General features: G+C 35.3%; 1 protein-coding gene across 2 annotated transcripts in view; it reads right to left on the bottom strand.

Moving 5' to 3' along the window:
- Positions 1 to 9578: 9578 nt before the first annotated feature.
- The window catches only part of LOC149805118 (CAAX prenyl protease 2-like), a 55154-nt gene continuing 46060 nt past the window's right edge, over positions 9579 to 18672 (bottom strand). For both annotated transcript variants that reach the window (XM_089947523.1, XM_089947529.1), the window contains one exon: positions 9579 to 15736. In XM_089947523.1, coding sequence (XP_089803649.1) covers positions 15534 to 15736 — 203 coding nt within the window. In that variant the 3' untranslated portion in view covers positions 9579 to 15533. The remainder of the gene's footprint in view (positions 15737 to 18672) is intronic.

The following is an 18672-nucleotide window of genomic DNA, read 5'->3' as shown; positions in this document are numbered from 1 at the left end:
CAGGTTGATGGTTTTTATTAGGAAAATATCGGTTTGTGGAAAAAGAATTGTTAAAAAAAATTGAAGAAAAAAATATTTTAACCTTATGTATAATTCCACTTGACTCGTTACATATCAATAAATCACGGGTTTATTAAAAATCAGGGAAGGGAGGGGAGCATTGCAATTTAGAGATGAGACGGTAGACACAATGCGATTTGGTGTGGATTTGGGTGAATTTGGGTATTTCGTAACACCGTAATTATTGCTGAGTCTAATTATGCGATGGTTAAAGTGGGATCATTTGTATGTTATTGCACCATCTGCGGATGATCAATCATGTTATGATGTACGCAGAGATTTTGTCGCATACGACTGAGCTTTTTTCCACGATCGGTAAAGCCCCTGCCGTTGACAACCCTGACCCAGGCGAAAATAATATTGTCCTGTACGATGCTGTGAAACGTGACCGGCAAGACAACCGCACAAGAATAGTTTCCCCAACCGTCAGCACAAAAACAAACGTGATATATGTTATCTAACGATTTCGTGAGGTTGACGCGCATGGCCTTACAAACAGCAATTGGGTCTGGTGTGGCACCTCTTCGAAAATATGTTCTTGGTGGTCACCAGACACCCGTATAGTTTCCTCACAATCAAACTGGTTAGTGAACCGAGAAGCAACCTCGCCACCGAAAGAAAATACCGAGCCAGTTTGGTCAAAGCAATTTGACAACCATGATAAATGTACACAATGACAAAATCAGCCAGTAATGCCACAGTAGATATTGACTGATGCGACAACACTGCCTGCAGACATCTGGAACTTCTCCACAATTAAATAAATGTTCGTAAACGACTCAAAAAACGTTGCAGTCGCGACATTCCACATGAGAAGTCTTCACAGCGGGCTTGAAACAGACATTTGCAAGGCTGCTGAGTTCCCCAAGGACTGTAAAGTTATGTATAGGAAAAAAGTAAAAGAAAACATGGAATTAAAACATCTAAAATTGGATTAAGTGGGTATTTGGAAAAAAGTTTGACGAGCTGTGACATGTTGCTCACATATCTTAGACAACACTTTACGAAGCAAGGTGAGGGTATTACTAAGGTGACGGTATCGGCAAGGTGCAACATTTGCCAATTGTTGATTTTTGTTACCATAGACCAGCAACAGATCCACCAATTTTTGGACTGATTGGAAATGCTTGTATGGTCAGTTTGCACTGGCAAAAAACACGGGAGTCATAAACAAGACTGTGTCAATTTGTCATTGGTTACAGACAACATCATGGACCCGAGGCTCATTAACACACGATCTCAATGAAGACATTGATAATGTATATGATGAACGTACGTGCACAAATGACAAATTCTGAGGCACTTTGCATTCTTTGCAAAATCGTTCCAAAAAACATCCCCAAGTATCGCCATGATGATCATGATCCAGTCAAAGATCTCATATTATGGAAATGGTCTCAGTGATATTGTCCAGGGTTTGTTCAAGGAAGCCCAAAAGGTTCATGTGGCATTTAACTTGCATGCTGCACCAATCGCTAGGCAAGTTGCAATGTGAGTAGTTTATAGCATTAAATGTGCTGCTGCGGAGCAGTTGAAAAATCTTGGATTGCAGGCAATCCAATGTGTTTGAGATTGAGTACGTCGATTAGTGACTCTGGGAATGGAGGTCAAATCAAAAGCAGATATATTTCCATCCACAGCCACAATGTCAGCCCCAGATGACAAAATCATCAATGAAGTTGCTCAATAATGCCTATCTGAGTTAGCACAAACCAGCAGTGATTTGACAATTACAAATGCAGCAGTGGGAAGCTGCAAATCTCATTTATTACTAATAGCTGTTTCATATTTACTAGGTTCCTACAAAAATAACAAATATTTGGCATAAACCATTTTCCTCTTTCCGTCAATCACCTTAACATTTGATCTTCCGACCCAAATCATTAGGGTTCATTCTTTATCCCAAGTGCTAGGTATCCACAAAGTATGGCAACTGCAAACTGTCATGAAGGTAGTTCTGTATCCAGGAATTTGTTTCTCTTGCGTATTTGTATTAATGTGCATTCTATAGTTTCACTCAATTTCCTTTCCAATCTCTCCGCCTGAAGAATATATCTGCTCCAAATTACCTTTGATATCCCTTAACCCACTTTCTCTTATTCTCCAAAATGTGCCAATTTTTGTTTAACTATTTTCTATCATCTTCTGCCACAATGCTCCAGTAGTTGTGTGATCAAAAAATAGCATATATTTCTTGCTTTGAAGAAATTTTTGCTCACATATTCTTTGCTATATATGTCAAAACCAATCACTGTAAGGATCTATATAATGTTTACAACATGCAAGATCTTTGTAGATACACATTGCCTGGAGTAATTTTAGAAGTATTATAGAATTATGATTGTTAATTATGGCAATGTTTGTGATGGATAGTTTGAAAGGCTCTAGCATGGACCCAAGTCCAACACTATACATCTTTGAAAGTAAGCTCTATCATATCTAGTTATAAAAACAGTGGCATGATTAAACATTCTAGTGCACTGCCCTAGTAACATACAAGTCATATCCATGGATTACTGAGCAAATATTTTCAAAATAGATGACACTGTAATTGCTTTTGGAGTAAACACAACTGTGTGAAACATTATTGGTCAACTTCCAACTCAGTATAGGGAGAGAAAACACTAGGCCTTATATCATACATAAGATTTGCAGATTGTGTATTTTTAGAGATAAGCAGACTAATTTATAAAAATATGTATTCAAAAGAAAAAGAGACTAAAATTACAATAGTTCAAGTATAAAATATTTCAAATAAGATTGTCTTTAAAATGATATTTAAACAAGATGGATGTAATCCAAAATAATATATAGTCCCTGTAAGACACCATTTAGCATTTATTTTGTAAATGCTATCTATACTAACCAGTTCTGGTCAAACATTTCCAAATACAGTATATACTGGCTATAAGGCAATTCAAACTGCAAACAATAAAGATCCAGATCTGCCAAAGCATAGTGCACCTGCAGATCAGGTTCAGTGGTGTTTGTTCTACCAATTACTCCTAACAATCTGCACAGTCAGATCTGCTGGCACATTATGCAATGGCTGATATGGGTCTGTGCATGTAAAGTCGCCCTCTTATAAAGAGGGGTGGTTAATTGGGTTTGGCTGCGTTATCCAGAGGATGACCTCCCTCGATATTATAGCCCGGCGGGAGTGAAAGAAGAATGGAATTTCAAAAGAGAACTGAGCGAGAATACTGGTAAGAAATAAACAATACAAGCCCCCTTTGACAAAAAAAAAAAATAACAAATTTAATCAGAACAAATTAAAACGGTAATTCAAATTCAAATTAGATTATATAAGTAGAATTTAATAGGTGTGTCCAATTTGGATTTATTACATCATCATAACGATAGGTGAAGAGAGCGCAATGTCCACGATTTGATTGCATTACCTTCATTCACTTTGACCGTATATCAACGTCTCCTAGTTCATCCTTCCAAACTCTAGGTTCTGCCCCTTCATTGAATTCCTGGTCCTTTTATAATAATAATAATAATAATAATAATAATAATAATAATAATAATAATAATAATGAGGATTTTGTATAGCGCCTAATCTTTAGAAGCTCTAAGCGCTTTACAACATTAGACAACACCTATAACAAAAAACATATGTAATGATATGATTACAAAAACAAACACCATGAAATTAGAAAACATAAAAAACATGCTGAAAATATTTAAGGTAGGAAACATTATTAGGTCTTTAAGTTTGTTCTTGCAGTCGAAATCAGTGAGTTTTGAGAGCAATCTTGAATGGGATCACTGTCTGTTTGTGTCTAAGTTCAGTGGGCAATTCATTCCACGTTGTTGGGCCCGGGTATGCAAAAGAACGCTGTCCATATGACTTTGTTTTCATAGTGGGAATAATGACAGAAGAGAAGCGTATGTATCTTGCTGGTGTGTACACATGGGTGAGGTCGGATGTTGGACTGGAGTCCGTCAGTGAAACGTAGCACAGAGAACAAATTTTGTGTTTGATTCTGGATCGAATGGATAGCCAGTGTAAGGTACAGAGCAGCGCGGAGGTGTGCTCATATCGTGGTACTCTAAGTATGATCCTAGCAGCTGTGTTTTGAACTTTTTGAAGTTTCTGGAGTATATATTGAGATGAAACAGACAGAATTGAGTTACAATAGTCCAGTCTTGAAAGTACAATGAACACACAAGTGTTTTAGTGGCATCAACTGAAAGATATTTGCGAATGGAGCTGATGTGTCTCAGCTCAAGATATGCAGCCTTGCATATGTTCATGACATGTTGGTGCAATGTGAGAGTACTGTCCAGAATAACACCTAGGTTTCGTACTGATTGTGTGAATTTGATGTTGTTGTTGCTGATATTTATTGTTTGAGGTAAAGGATGTGAATGAGAAAGTCTTTGTGTTCTGATCAGAATGGCCTCAGTTTTATCATCATTCATTTGCAGCTTGTTACGTCATTCATGATTTCACATCAGAAATGCACCTCTCTACACCTTGGATGGTAGCATCAACTTCAGTTGGGTGGCTAGATTTATATATTTGGGTGTCATCAGCATACAATTGGTGAGACACTGGATGATGATCTATGACACTTGAGAGCGGTTGAGTGTATAGAATGAAGAGAACAGGTCCAAGAACAGACCCCTGTGGAACACCACAACATAGATCAACTGGGCTGGAGTGTATTCCATTTGCAGATACAATTTGTTTCCGTTGACCAAGTAGAACTTGAACCACAGTAAGGCTGTATCATGAATGCCAAATACATGCTGGAGACGGTGAAGTAATATGTCATGGTCTATTGTGTCAAATGCTGCAGACAAATAGGGTGAGGACTGTAATATTTTCGCTATCTAAAGCAGAGAGAATGTCATTAACTACTTTTAGAAGAGCAGTTTCAGTACTGTGGCAAGGGCGATACGCAGATTGTACATTGCTAAAAAGACTGTTTAAATTCAAATGAGATATAAGCTGGGATAGAACAACATTTTCTAAGATTTTTTATATGAATGGGAGATTAGAAACTGGGCGGTAGTTCCTTAAATCGTTATGGTCTAGTGTTGGTTTCTTCAGCAGAGGCTTTACAATGGCAGTTTTGAAAAATGATGGGAATTCCCCGGATGAGAGTGAAGTATTAATAAGATCAGTTAGTGAAGGCAATACTGGATCTATGCACTCAAGCAGCAGTGATGTTGGAATTACGTCAAGTTCACATGACTTTGGTGCACTCTTCATCAGGATTGTATGTACGAAATCCATAGAGACAGGTTCAAATGCTGCTACTGGTTGCCGCTCAAATTCTGTATCCCAACTGTATGGTGACGACGAGTCAATTGAAATTGTGTTGTCAGGTTTACCTCTAATGGTTAAATGGTTATTCTGACCTCGTCCTTCTTTCTCTCCTTTCCCCGTACTCCTGTCTTCGGACTGTTTCGTCCTTCTCTCTGAAAGCTGTTCCTTAAAGGACAAATTTACCCCATAATACCGTATACCTTCTGTTCAAGAGGCACGTACAATTCACTTAATCGTTATTTAGAGCCTGTGGCTATCCAAACACCATGTAAATTCTGACTTAGTATGGTAGGATATTGACCTAGCTTCCAATGGCAAGCCTTAAATTACCACGTGAACGACTACTAAGTATTACCGTATTAATTTACATATGCGACTACATGTTCGATCACTATTGCGTGAAATTCAAAAGAAAGGTAACTCACGGCATTCCTTAACTACAAGATTATCCAAGCATTACAAAATCAGGTATAATAAGGTAATTATCGTTAACTCACGATGATCTGTATCGTTTTAACAACAAAGGAAGTTATTTCATATAACCATATGAAATCTTACACATATTAACATTTGGATCGCATGCGATCAATTCTACCAATGAACTAATAACTGTATAATGAAAAGATAAATTGCATAACAATTCTATCATCGACACTTCCAATGAAATTGAATAAAATATATTGCATAATAACTCTAGCATCAACATATTTTCATGAAATTGAATAAAGCAAGTCGCATAACAACTCTGACATCAATACATTTCCATGAACTGAATAAACGATACATAGTATAGAAACCTAGTCATAGCAAACACATTTGCTTAAAACAAGCCATCAAATAATACAATATTGCGTGAAACTAAAATTGCGTACCTTGTCGCTGTATTTTCTCAGGACTTGCGCGTCCTAGCAGTAAACATGCCTCTCCTTATACACGACGACCAACTGGTCCCTTTCTTGTTTCACGAGGAAAGCACTAATCTTTAGGCTTCCACGGAGTCGACTAAGTTTTCCCATCTAGGAAAAGTTCAGACTAAAGAATTTACACTAGGGTCGTCACTTTAAAGTCAGATTGCTCTAAAGTATATGCCCTAATTTATTCTACCCAATCGTAGGCAAGGGTCCCTAATCTTCTCAAAGAAATAATTTCTTTCATCAGATTTAGACAGCTCAGAATCTGTGTATGACAGTGCGTGACAATTTTCCCTTTGAAAATATGATAAGTGGTTCCTACCAAGCGGTTAGGGTTGGTAGCTCAAATATTTTCTTCTAAAGACTGTTTTAAGATACCCGGTCAATTTCACTGGGTCGGAAATATTGTTCCTTTGAAGTTTACACTGACATGGGGGGGGGGAGATGAACGACGAAAGTTCGAAGTGACCTTTCACAAAGACTTCTCTGGCTTAAATGCGATAAGACTTTAATTGCTAAATGCATTCAACTTTAAAATTTTCTGTAATTCAAAATTCGACACTTCACAGTGCAGTCTTGTAAGCGAATACATACAGTATGTAATGTGAAAAGCTGGATTACAAAGTACTGTCTCACCTCAAAAACTTTTTCTTGGTGACACATAAAAATCTCAAAATCACTAAATTATATAATTTTTATTAGGAAATATCATTAATATCCTGGAAATGTGCATGAGCTCAAAATGCATGAAATTTTAAATCTAATATAATGATTCTTGCATCAATGGATGCAACACAAAATATAAGCAAAGTCAGTGAAGAATTATATATGGGTCACAGTAACCAAAATTTGTGATGTATGTGTAGTATTCAAGATGCATTTTGCTTGTCAGTAGCTTCTCATGGGTCGGTGGTTCTTCCCGGGGTTCCCCCCACCCCCACCCCCGAGTTCTTCCTCCACCATTAATACTGGCCGCCATGCATAGCCTATCGTGTGCTGAAAAATGGTGTTAAACCCCACAACAACAACAATAAAATGCATTTCTGAACCAAAATTCACGATTTCAGGTACACAGGATGCATAAAACTTATGTGGTTACAAGCTAAACATGCAAATGTAACCAAATCTTGCCAACTATAACACGTAGATCACAGTAACTTTCTTTTGTGGTAAAGCTGTGGTACTAACAGAAATATATACAATCATTTGACAATTTTACCTTGAACAGTGCTTGAGACTTATTTAAAAGTAAATACAAAGTGAATCCAATCAAGTGAAGCATGAAATGTTGGTCACAGTGATATTTTTGTGATTTGGGTGTATAGTATTGACATGCCCTCCTGTTTGTTTGTACCCCTACCAGTTTAAAAAAAAAATGCATCAAGGATATAAAAAATGCACAAACCTTAGTAATTTTATGCATTGATTTATAATTTCATTTAGGTGTCTCTAACATTCAATTATTGGCATTTCAATGCCAGTGGAAGCTTGCAATGTAATTAAGCAAACAGACTGCCCACTGTCCATTTCTGGTTTCTAGAACAGTCTGTTTCAGTAAAAACTGTCGTCTGCATCCAATATTTGCAATGTCTAGTTGTAATATTTCTAAAACAAATTGAAATAAATAGAAGGAACTTCTGTATAAATGTATTCCAAGAGATGTGAATCCAAAATTTATGAAATAATTAAGATTTTCAAAGATGGTGAACTACATCACATCTGTTGCTTGAAAACAATGACTGGTTCAAGCAAATATGGTAACTGTGTTGCTAAAGATAATCCATTTTGATTTGAAACTTCAACAAGATGACAGTGTTTGGGACCTCCTTGTGGCAATCAGGTTAGACCTTATAAATCAATGAATGAAATGACTAGTTTTGTGCATTTTTTATATCCTTGATGCCTTTTGTTTTTAAAATTTGGAGGGTGGGGTATAAACAAATGGGATTGTGTGAGAATTCTATAATAATGATCAAGATTTATCACTCACCAAGTCTCATGATTCTAGGTGTATAAGTTATGTATACTGAATGCAAAACAACTTGTGGCCATGAGTTACAAGACAAAAACTTAACCTAAGCTAGTTAAATGTGAAATGTAGGTCAAAGTGACTTTCTTTTGTTGTAAACGTTATCCTGACTGAGATGCATAATCATCAATTTAGATGATTCTAGCATGAACAGATCTTAAGAAATAAACTAATACACACAACTTATTCAAAGCCAGGCAAGCCAAAAATATGGGTCACAATGTCCTATTTTGTAATAAGAGGTTCTGATCAACAAATTTCATGATTTCATATATAACAACAGTATGTATACAGGATGCAAAACTTTAGAGCTAAATGTGCATGTACAAAGTTAGACCCTCCAATGAGGGTAGCTACAATGAAACCTGCAAATCGTTACCTATGAACTAGGCAGCAAGAATGGTTAAGATGCAATGGGGCATAATAGGTATATGCTGCTATATATGCCATGACCAATGCTTGGCATTCTACAATATTCACCTCTAATAAACATATATGAGCATAAATATTACACTGTGACACAACGAAAGAGACTGACATCAACAACTATTTTGTTTTACAGCTTTGGTTGTAGACCAAAATTAAGATATCCATTGATGACTCGATAATACCGAGACTCAAATGACCCTAACTCATTCAGCCCCAATCCCGCCTGTAGGCATGATGAGGCTGTACCTTACTTCCAAGCTCTGTATTGTCAAGGTCAAATAAGGTACACCAAAGTAGGTGGTATTACAAAAAAGCAGACAAATGTAGCTCTACAATTATACCAAATAATCTGGACTTTCTACTCGCATTACAAAATGCTGAGGAAAACATTTTTAGAGACCTGATTTTTTTTGCCCATTGTCAGAATCGGATTTTGTGTCTGGATTTTAGACTTTTTAGCCTGTGATCTAAGGCAGACTGGTCTTTACTGCACACAGACAGGTGAGCCTTTGCAGAAAGTAGGATAAGTTGGGGACTGGGAGTAATAAGTGGCCTGGAGATGAAAATGATGGGTCCAATAAACAAACCCCCAACCTTCAACTTTTACCTTAATGCACATGTATGAGCCAAATAGACAATAAAAAACTACATTTCTAGCACAAATAGGCATCAGTCTAAGCTAAAAACTCTTGCATGCAGATGTATTTGGATGTACTCAGAATTAACCCCCAAAATATGTTTCCTACCCCTATTTCAGGGGAAAATGACAAAAATATCTGTGGCCAAATGAGTTATGTGAGCAAATACATGAACATATTGTTTTCATCTGATTATTCACATCATAATTACCACAAAAGACAATGCAAAACCTGGATTGACTTTATTTGAACAAGAGAAAATGAATAACATATACATATATATCTACATCAACATGCAAGCACGTATACTGTATGCTACACATATTTCTCAATCAGTCATTAAATTCTTTCAGAAAGATTGTCACTACAATTAGAATTATGCTAGTTTTCATAGATTCTACTCTACTTGCACAATAGTCTTATGAATCAATAAACCAAAGCATATAAATGTATTTATACACCCTTCTAAGACAATCTGGGATGAAGAACTCCACCTGTCTGCGTGTATCATCCTGGGTATATTACAAGGTAATCTGTCAATATCATTAAGCACTTCAAGTGATTTGACTGGATCCCAAATATAATGTCCATATCATTACCGGTAAGCACTTCAAGTGATTTGGATGAATCCAGTATAAACTGTCCATATCATTAAGTACTTCAAGTGATTTGGATCCAGTTAAACTGTCCATATCATTAAGCACTTCAAGTGATTTGATTGGATTCCATATCATTAAGCACTTCAAGTGATTTGATTGGATCCCATATCATTAAGCACTTCAAGTGATTTGGCTCTATATATAAAATGTCCATATCATTAAGCACTTCAAGTGATTTGGCTCTATATATAAAATGTCCATATCATTAAGCACTTCAAGTGATTTGATTGGATCCCATATCATTAAGCACTTCAAGTGATTTGGCTCTATATATAAAATGTCCATATCATTAAGCACTTCAAGTGATTTGGCTCTATATATAAAATGTCCATATCATTAAGCACTTCAAGTGATTTGATCGGATCCCATATCATTAAGCACTTCAAGTGATTTGGCTCTATATATAAAATGTCCATATCATTAAGCACTTCAAGTGATTTGGCTCTATATATAAAATGTCCGTATCATTAAGCACTTCAAGTGATTTGATTGGATCCCATATCATTAAGCACTTCAAGTGATTTGACTGGATCCCAAATATAATGTCCATATCATTAAGTACTTCAAGTGATTTGGATGAATCCAGTATAAACTGTCCATACATTAAACACTTCAGGTGATTAAATTGGCTCCAGTATAAACTACACAGAAAATTCTACTTATACTTGTTGGTGCTATAACTGATCTGAAAAACAAGAAGCATTTATTCTTTGTATTTCAAAAGGCAGAATCATTTTATTATCTCAGGCAATATAATGCATTTATTTTCTGTCATCTATGAATATTTATGTAAACCAAGACTTTACTGTCCAGTGATGAATGCAGAGAAGTGGAGATGGTCAGCCTTGGATATCTGGAATTATTCTTGCCACAGAAGCAAAATAGGTGACAGATTCAAATACTGAGAATACCTATGGCATGAAAGGTTGTCATGACAAAATCTGGTTTATTCTGACCTATTTAACATCAGAATGACTGTATATTCATAACAATTTTATACTTTGCTCTATTCTCATTTACTTAATACTGAAAACAAGTCTTCAATATTTTTCCTGAACCACAGTATCATGAAGAACTATTTGATGTCATGAGGACTTTTTGTGTGCCATTTTTGTCAATTTTGTAATGAACTAATAGAATTGAAATTGTAAAAATAAATCAGTCAAACCTGTCAACAGCAGCCACCCATGGAATGAGGTCAAACTGGTCATTGAACACAGGTTACCTCCGAATGCAGTTCACCTCTGAAACTTGGTTCATGCACTGAATACTGTAACTATTTTTTTTCTTTCTTCTTCTTCTTCTTATTACTATTTCAGGCAGTTTGCATAATTTTCTATTTCAATAAATTCACCATATAAAAGCTGTCATTCACTAACTCTGGGGGAAAAGATTTTTCCATATTTAATTTCTTTAAGCTGTCCCCCTCTTTTTCATGTCAAACATATTTGATTATATACAAGGTAAGGAGGCAGCAAGCCCAGCTGATGGTACAATATATAAAGTGCCAACCAAACGACTGACAAGTCATGTTGAGTCCTGTTTTGCCTTCAAACTGTTCTCATCATGTATTTACTATCAAATGTACACGAGTTCTTGAACTCACTTCTGTTCCTGCACAATTTAGCAGCACCTTTATTGAATACGAAAAGAATATATATATAAATGTTACTCTAGTTCTGGTCCATTATCTTTTTTTGGATTAGTAATCTAATGATTAAATGCCTCAATATTTTCATCTCCAGCATGATCTTGATTTCAAACTCTTAATATGCAAAACACAGATAGTAATTGCTGAATAGGTCAAATCTGATAAACAAAATTCAGTGTAAAATTAGTCCTCCATTAATCTTTTTTGGTTAACACACTTAGTATGGTAATAAATGCACACAACACAAATCACACCCGATAGGAAGATGGCTATAGGAATAATGATTTGTTTCATGCATTTAATCCCAAATGGAATTTCTAAGCAATAGTGTACTTTTATTCATTTCTTCAAATAACAATGGTCAAACTAACCAATGTAATGTTACAGTGACAGACTGAATAGACTATGGAGAATATAAGCAAGATAAGTTGTACAGCACTTCACATGACGTCTTTACTTCAAAATGCTTTTCTTGGGGAAAACAAATACTTCATCTGCATGGCTAATATCCTTAAGTGACCACTTTATGCAGTAAAACACTCATGTTTGGGTGGGAAAAAAATGGTCATTGACCAAAGAAAGCAAGTGACCACTTTATGCAGTAAATCACTCATGTTTGGGTGGGGAAAAAATGGTCATTGACCAAAGAAAGCAAGTGACCACTTTATGCAGTAAAACACTCATGTTTGGGTGGGGAAAAAATGGTCATTGACCAAAGAAAGCAAGTGACCACTTTATGCAGTAAAACACTCATATTTGGGTGGGAAAAAAATGATCATTGACCAAAGAAAGCAAGTGATCACTTTATGCAGTAAAACACTCATGTTTGGGTGGGAAAAAAATGGTCATTGACCAAAGAAAGCAAGTGACCACTTTATGCAGTAAAACTCTCATGTCTGATAAGGAAACACACGGTCACTGATATGTACAAATACAACAGTTTTATAGGGCAAGTTGTACAGGGGGAAATAAGAATGGTTGTTGAGACACGGTCACCACTATATAACAGTGAACATTACAGCAGATATGACTAATCAAATTTTAATTAGTTTATTACCATAAATGACAAGTTTCTCAACAAATCAACTGAACAGTTTTCAAATTATTAACATCCAATTTCACCATAACAATAATGATGACACCAGTAACAATACTGCCAATGATAGCATTGATAGTTGACAACAACTACAGTACTTTTTCTCTTGATTCTTTCTCCAAACAAGAGTGTCAATGAATGATGCATTATACACATACCCCATGTTTAACAGTCTCTTGCGCAGGCACTAACTAAGCATGGCTGACTTCTGAGATTATTGGCCCACATTGATCAATGACCTTGACCTAAGTAAAGGTATGTGTCCTGAACTAAACATAATGTGCAGAAACTACCTTTTTCGTATCAGACTAGCCTTGCACCTTTTCATATCTAAATGTATAGGTTACTTTATTACTCAAGTGCAAGCTTAAAGTTAGCTATCAGCAATGTTTGGTCAAGGAACCAACTTTGGAACAAAAGTAATTTTCAAAACATATTTGTTTTGGGTCACAATGACCTTAGCTTGTGATCTTTTGACCCCAAAATAAATAGATATCTTCCTTAAGTGGAAACCCTCCAGTAATGTTTGGTCAAGGTGCATGGTCTTCACAAAATGTTATAAGTATTATGCAAAATTCATTTTACTTTCTTTCAGTCACAGTTACCTTGATCACCCAAATCAATAGGTTTCATTTAAGCCATTTACAAAGTCTGATGAAAGTAAAAAATGCAATGAAATTGTAACAGAGAAACTTTCCTTTTTTTCAGTTGATGACTTGATCATTAACTTTCTGATCCCCAAGTCAATGTTTCTACCTTAGCCCAAGTTCAAATCATCCAAAAAATTGAGTCCAGGTCTGTGACACTGAATTAAAATTTTTGTGCATCCTGTTTCTGTCATAGTGACCTTTAACCTTCTAAAAAAACTGAGAGACTTCTTTACCCAAAGTGCCTGCCAACCACACAGTTTGATCCAGGTCTGTGATGCAGAATTAATGTTACTGTGCATAAACCATTTTTCAAATACAGTAACCACAACCTCTGACCCCAAATGCAAACTATTTACATAGTCTGGTAATGGCAGATGGTGGAGAACTTGACTTGTGCAGAAATAAAAAGGGAACAGACCAATGTATGTATAGACATCATAACATGATGCACTCGCACTCCATCTTATGTTGGTCATATAAAAATACAACACAATAACTCGGAATGGAAATAAACTCACGAAAATGATACAATTAATTTAATTGACTAGGAAAGGTAAGTAAATGGATACAATATTAAAAATTGTCAAAAATAGTAAAGTTTAATAGGAAGTCATGGGTAATAAAATTGATTATAATTAACTCTTCGGTTTAATTAATTATTTAGCAAAAGCAAAATAAGATACATGTAAATACCTGTAAGTGGTTTAATATTGTAAACAACAACATATAATACATCCTTCACCGTCAATATCCATTATGCACTATACACTGTCTGTCAGACCAAGATAAACTTGATGAATCATAATCGTATTTAAATATATTATACATGTACTACAAATTACTCCATAATTTTGGGACAAAATACAATATCACTAATGAAGAAAAAAAAACATATTAATATAATTCAGACATTTACAAAAATGGTTGAAATGTTTTTACAAAATTTAATATTGCACCCAAAATCTTTTAACAAAATCTCTCTTCTGTACATCGTATACTTGTACATTCAACTGCCCAAGGTACCACCAATTTGTTCTGCTGTGCTGAATGTGTGGAACTATTTTATAGGCTTCAGTACACAGGATCTTATTTCCGAACCAACTGGTTGTACATTGTCCCTCACTATAAAGCCCGTCAATATTCTACTGCCCTCCTTATAATTTGGGTATGGTCACTGATCCTATTAAATTAAACACTTTTTATCCTTTCATTGCTGCTTAATTCATTTCCTTTGATTGTTTTTCTAAAGCCAAAGTGGTTTCCCAAAATATCTGGGTTTTTTTGTAAGCAATATTATTATGGTACTGTCTTGTTGGAAAATACTTCACTACAAGGTGTCCTAATTTACAATGCAGGTAAGGGTCCCAATAACAGCATTTAAAGAAAGCATTGTAATTCCATATTTGTATCTTGTACAGTATTGGCCACACAATTTATGGATTTATATCAGATAACATTATATGTTGCTAAACAAAACTATAAAAAAACTTCAAGAACAATTTTACTTTTTAGAAACTATTTCACAATTTGCAAAAACTCTTCAGAAATGCTACCAAGTAGGAACAAAGACATTTCAGCTTTTCTCTCCCTTCTTCTTGTTCAACATTCAAGTGATTCATCAACTGAATGACCTTTCTAGAATTACTTCTTTATGCTTTATATAGTAAATAGTTTAAACTTGTATTCAACACATTCACTCACTTCTGCTAGAACCAACAATGACCAATTTATTTAAGCTGAAATGATATGCAAATGACATGACAGAACCCAGTAAGAATCCTTTGAATTCGAACCATAAAGCATATAACATTATAAACAGTATTATGGTTTCACAGGAATGACAAAAGCCAAAATATAGCTACATCAATAAATGAATGACAAGATGACATGTTACATGAAAGTACAGCAATGCAATGTATCGTTACAATAATCTACAATAAAGTTTAGAGTCTAATGACAATATCATTTAGACAACAATTTCAAAATGGTAGTCGTTACTAAATAGTTTCAATCACTTATTAATGCACAAATAAAATGAGTAATATGGCATTATTTGGACAAAAACTAGAATCCTGTCAACTGAAGTTGTAATATCTTGAATGATTTAAGTAAGACTATGGCATGTTTCATGAATTGTATATATCATTATTGTAAAGGAATGGCGATGTCATAGGATACAGAAGGAAAATCCATAGTACAAGACCGAGCACAAAGCTGAACATCAAACGCTGTCGCAGAGATTTGTCCTGGTATGCCATCACCTCATTAAATGCTGGGAAACCCATGTGATTACAAAAGGCATGGACCATAATTGGAGCAATCACATGACCTGAAATAAATATGGACATTCTGAAGACAGCAAACATTACAATCACATGACCTGAAATAAATATGGATGTTCTGAAGACAGCAAACTTTACAACCACATGACCTGAAATAAATATGGACATTCTGAAGACAGCAAACATTACAATCACATGACCTGAAATAAATATGGATGTTCTGAAGACAGCAAACATTACAATCACATGACTGAAATAAATATGGATGTTCTGAAGACAGCAAACATTACAATCACATGACCTGAAATAAATATGGATGTTCTAAAGACAGCAAACATTACAATCACATGACTGAAATAAATATGGATGTTCTGAAGACAGCAAACATTACAATCACATGACCTGAAATAAATATGGATGTTCTGAAGAAAGCAAACATTACAATCACATGACCTGAAATAAATATGGATGTTCTAAAGACAGCAAACATTACAATCACATGCCCTGAAATAAATATGGATGTTCTAAAGACAGCAAACATTACAATCACATGACCTGAAATAAATATGGATGTTCTAAAGACAGCAAACATTACAATCACATGACCTGAAATAAATATGGATGTTCTGAAGAAAGCAAACATTACAAACAATCACATGACCTGAAATAAATATGGATGTTCTGAAGACAGCAAACATTACTGGCTATGTTTATGTGAAGCTAAATATGCTACAGTGACCTACTTTTAAGTGGCATATTGATGGTAATGACTAGTTACATTGAGCATAATATTAATAAACAAAAAAAAAAAACTATCAAAATCTATTAATGTTGTTATTCAATGAGGTAGCCCAATCAATCCAAAACAAGATTCAACATCAATGAATCAAAAAGACTTTTCTTGCTGTTTGTACAGTTTGTGTGCTAAAAATTTTTTCTTCCAAATATATTGCCTAAAAATTAATATCTCCATTGTGTATTTATCTGCCTGTCATGTTACATACCAGTAGTAAGTGGAACTAGACTGAATTATAGCCTGGCTTGCAAAATCATAACAATTACATAACATTTTTTTAATATTCTTTTACAATGAAAGAATACTGGATGCAATTCTGGTGTTTATTTAGTTGTGTTAGATGCATATTTTCAACCGAGTTTTCTTTTTCAGAAAGAGTAACATCCCTCACTTTTCAAGTGTGCATCTTGAGTCAAAACAACTGTGAGGTTAAACAACTGTAAATACTAATTAACAAGGAAAAATTATTTCAATAAGGTGGAGAGTGGAAGAATACAATGAACCTCCGAAGAAGTATAAATCTTTACGTCTGGAAACCTACCAGTTTCTGACCCTCTCAGCCAGTAGAAAGAGTCCCTCCAATTGAACCTGCCCTCTACTGGCCGAAAAGAATTTCTAGAAATCCAAATAAATATCATTTCTTCTTTTCAAGTACTAAGTACAGGAACCATGTCTGATATTTCTGAGAAACGCCAACAAAATTTAGTAACAAAACTACCATATAAGCTTGCTTATAAGATGAGTTCAACTGCACAGACCCAGATCTGTCAGCACATTATGCAATCGTAGAACTGGTTCTATACAGTTTGTTAGGAGTAATCAGTAGAACAAACAACATAGATCCCGATCTGCATTATGCAATGGCAGATCAGGATCTTTGTTGTTTGCAATTTGACTCAATTTATAAATATATATGGCATTTTCTTATGTTTGTATTAAAATGTTCAGAAGGTACTTGTAAGTGCAATGCAAAATTCTTTTCATGGCATCTTACAACTAAACTGACAGATAGCTGATGCATACACTATACTGAGCAGTCAGTGCCTGGATTAAGGCAATTCCATATGCTGTTCATTTTGACTGCTGAGTCAGTATGACCCTTTGACCTTTTGTACACCACTCTGTAACACAGATGTACCTTTATGTCATTTTTTCACAGACGACAATTATGCAAGATATCAGAACTGGGTGGGAGGAGGGTATTCAGCCATAGCGACAGGTAAGTATTGCATAATTAACATTAGTTTTACATCCAGACAAACTGCATTTTAAATGCAGCAATTACCTATCCTGTTGCTATTGCTTAGCTGAATGTGGCAGTAAAGTGGGTAGGCTGATGTCAGACTGATCAAAAACAGAATTAAATGTACTCAACTTAGAGGGAAAGGTCCATTTCTACAGAATGTTCATTTCTCTCCAAGGATCATGCTGTGCCATAACAATGGGGCCCAGAAAAAAAGAAAAACAACCTGTGCTCCCTTGTGCTAATGAGCAGAGGTAAAAGGAAGAAAAAGTATTATGAGAGTGCCAAAAACCTGCTTTCATGATATCCTCCAGAGAAGAATGTTTTACACATTAACCCCTGGAGCTTTTTGTGATTTTTGCCTGAAAATCGAGTAGGAAACACATTTTGAAAGCTATTTCTGAATAGACTCGAAAACATCAAATTCCTGGTCATCTTTCAATAACATACTGCCTAGTTGTGTTAGAAACATTGTTTTTAGTTGGCTATTTGACTCACGCATGAGCAGAAGGGTAAAAGTTGGACTTCTTTTTTTGTTGCTAAAAGGAGCCATTATTTCTGTATGGAGACCACTCTTTATTCCAAATGCCCATCTTATCCTACTTTTTGCAAAGGCTCATCTGTCTGTTTGCAGTTCATACCAGTTTGCCGTAGATCTGAGACCAAAAAGTATAAAATCCGGACACAAAATCGGATTCCAACCATAGGCGAATTTTGGGTAAAAAAGTTGGGTCCAAAAAATGAGGTTTTTCTATCTGTATTGCGTAGTGCAACTAGATATTCCAGATTATTTGGTATCATTGTAGAGCTACATCTGTCTACCTTTCTATAATACCACCCACTTTAGTGTATCATGCATGACTATGATGCTACAGAGCTTGGCAGTAGGCTACTACCTCCTGCCCCGTAAAGTCGTCGCTAGGGGTTAATGTGTTAAAGGAAGC

Source organism: Sinohyriopsis cumingii, chromosome 2 (assembly GCF_028554795.1).
Source record: "Sinohyriopsis cumingii isolate HCF-2022 chromosome 2, ASM2855479v2, whole genome shotgun sequence".
Classification (NCBI taxonomy): Eukaryota; Metazoa; Mollusca; class Bivalvia; order Unionida; family Unionidae; genus Sinohyriopsis; species Sinohyriopsis cumingii.
Note: the sequence above shows the minus strand (reverse complement) of the source record. Positions and strands in the feature narration are given on the sequence as shown.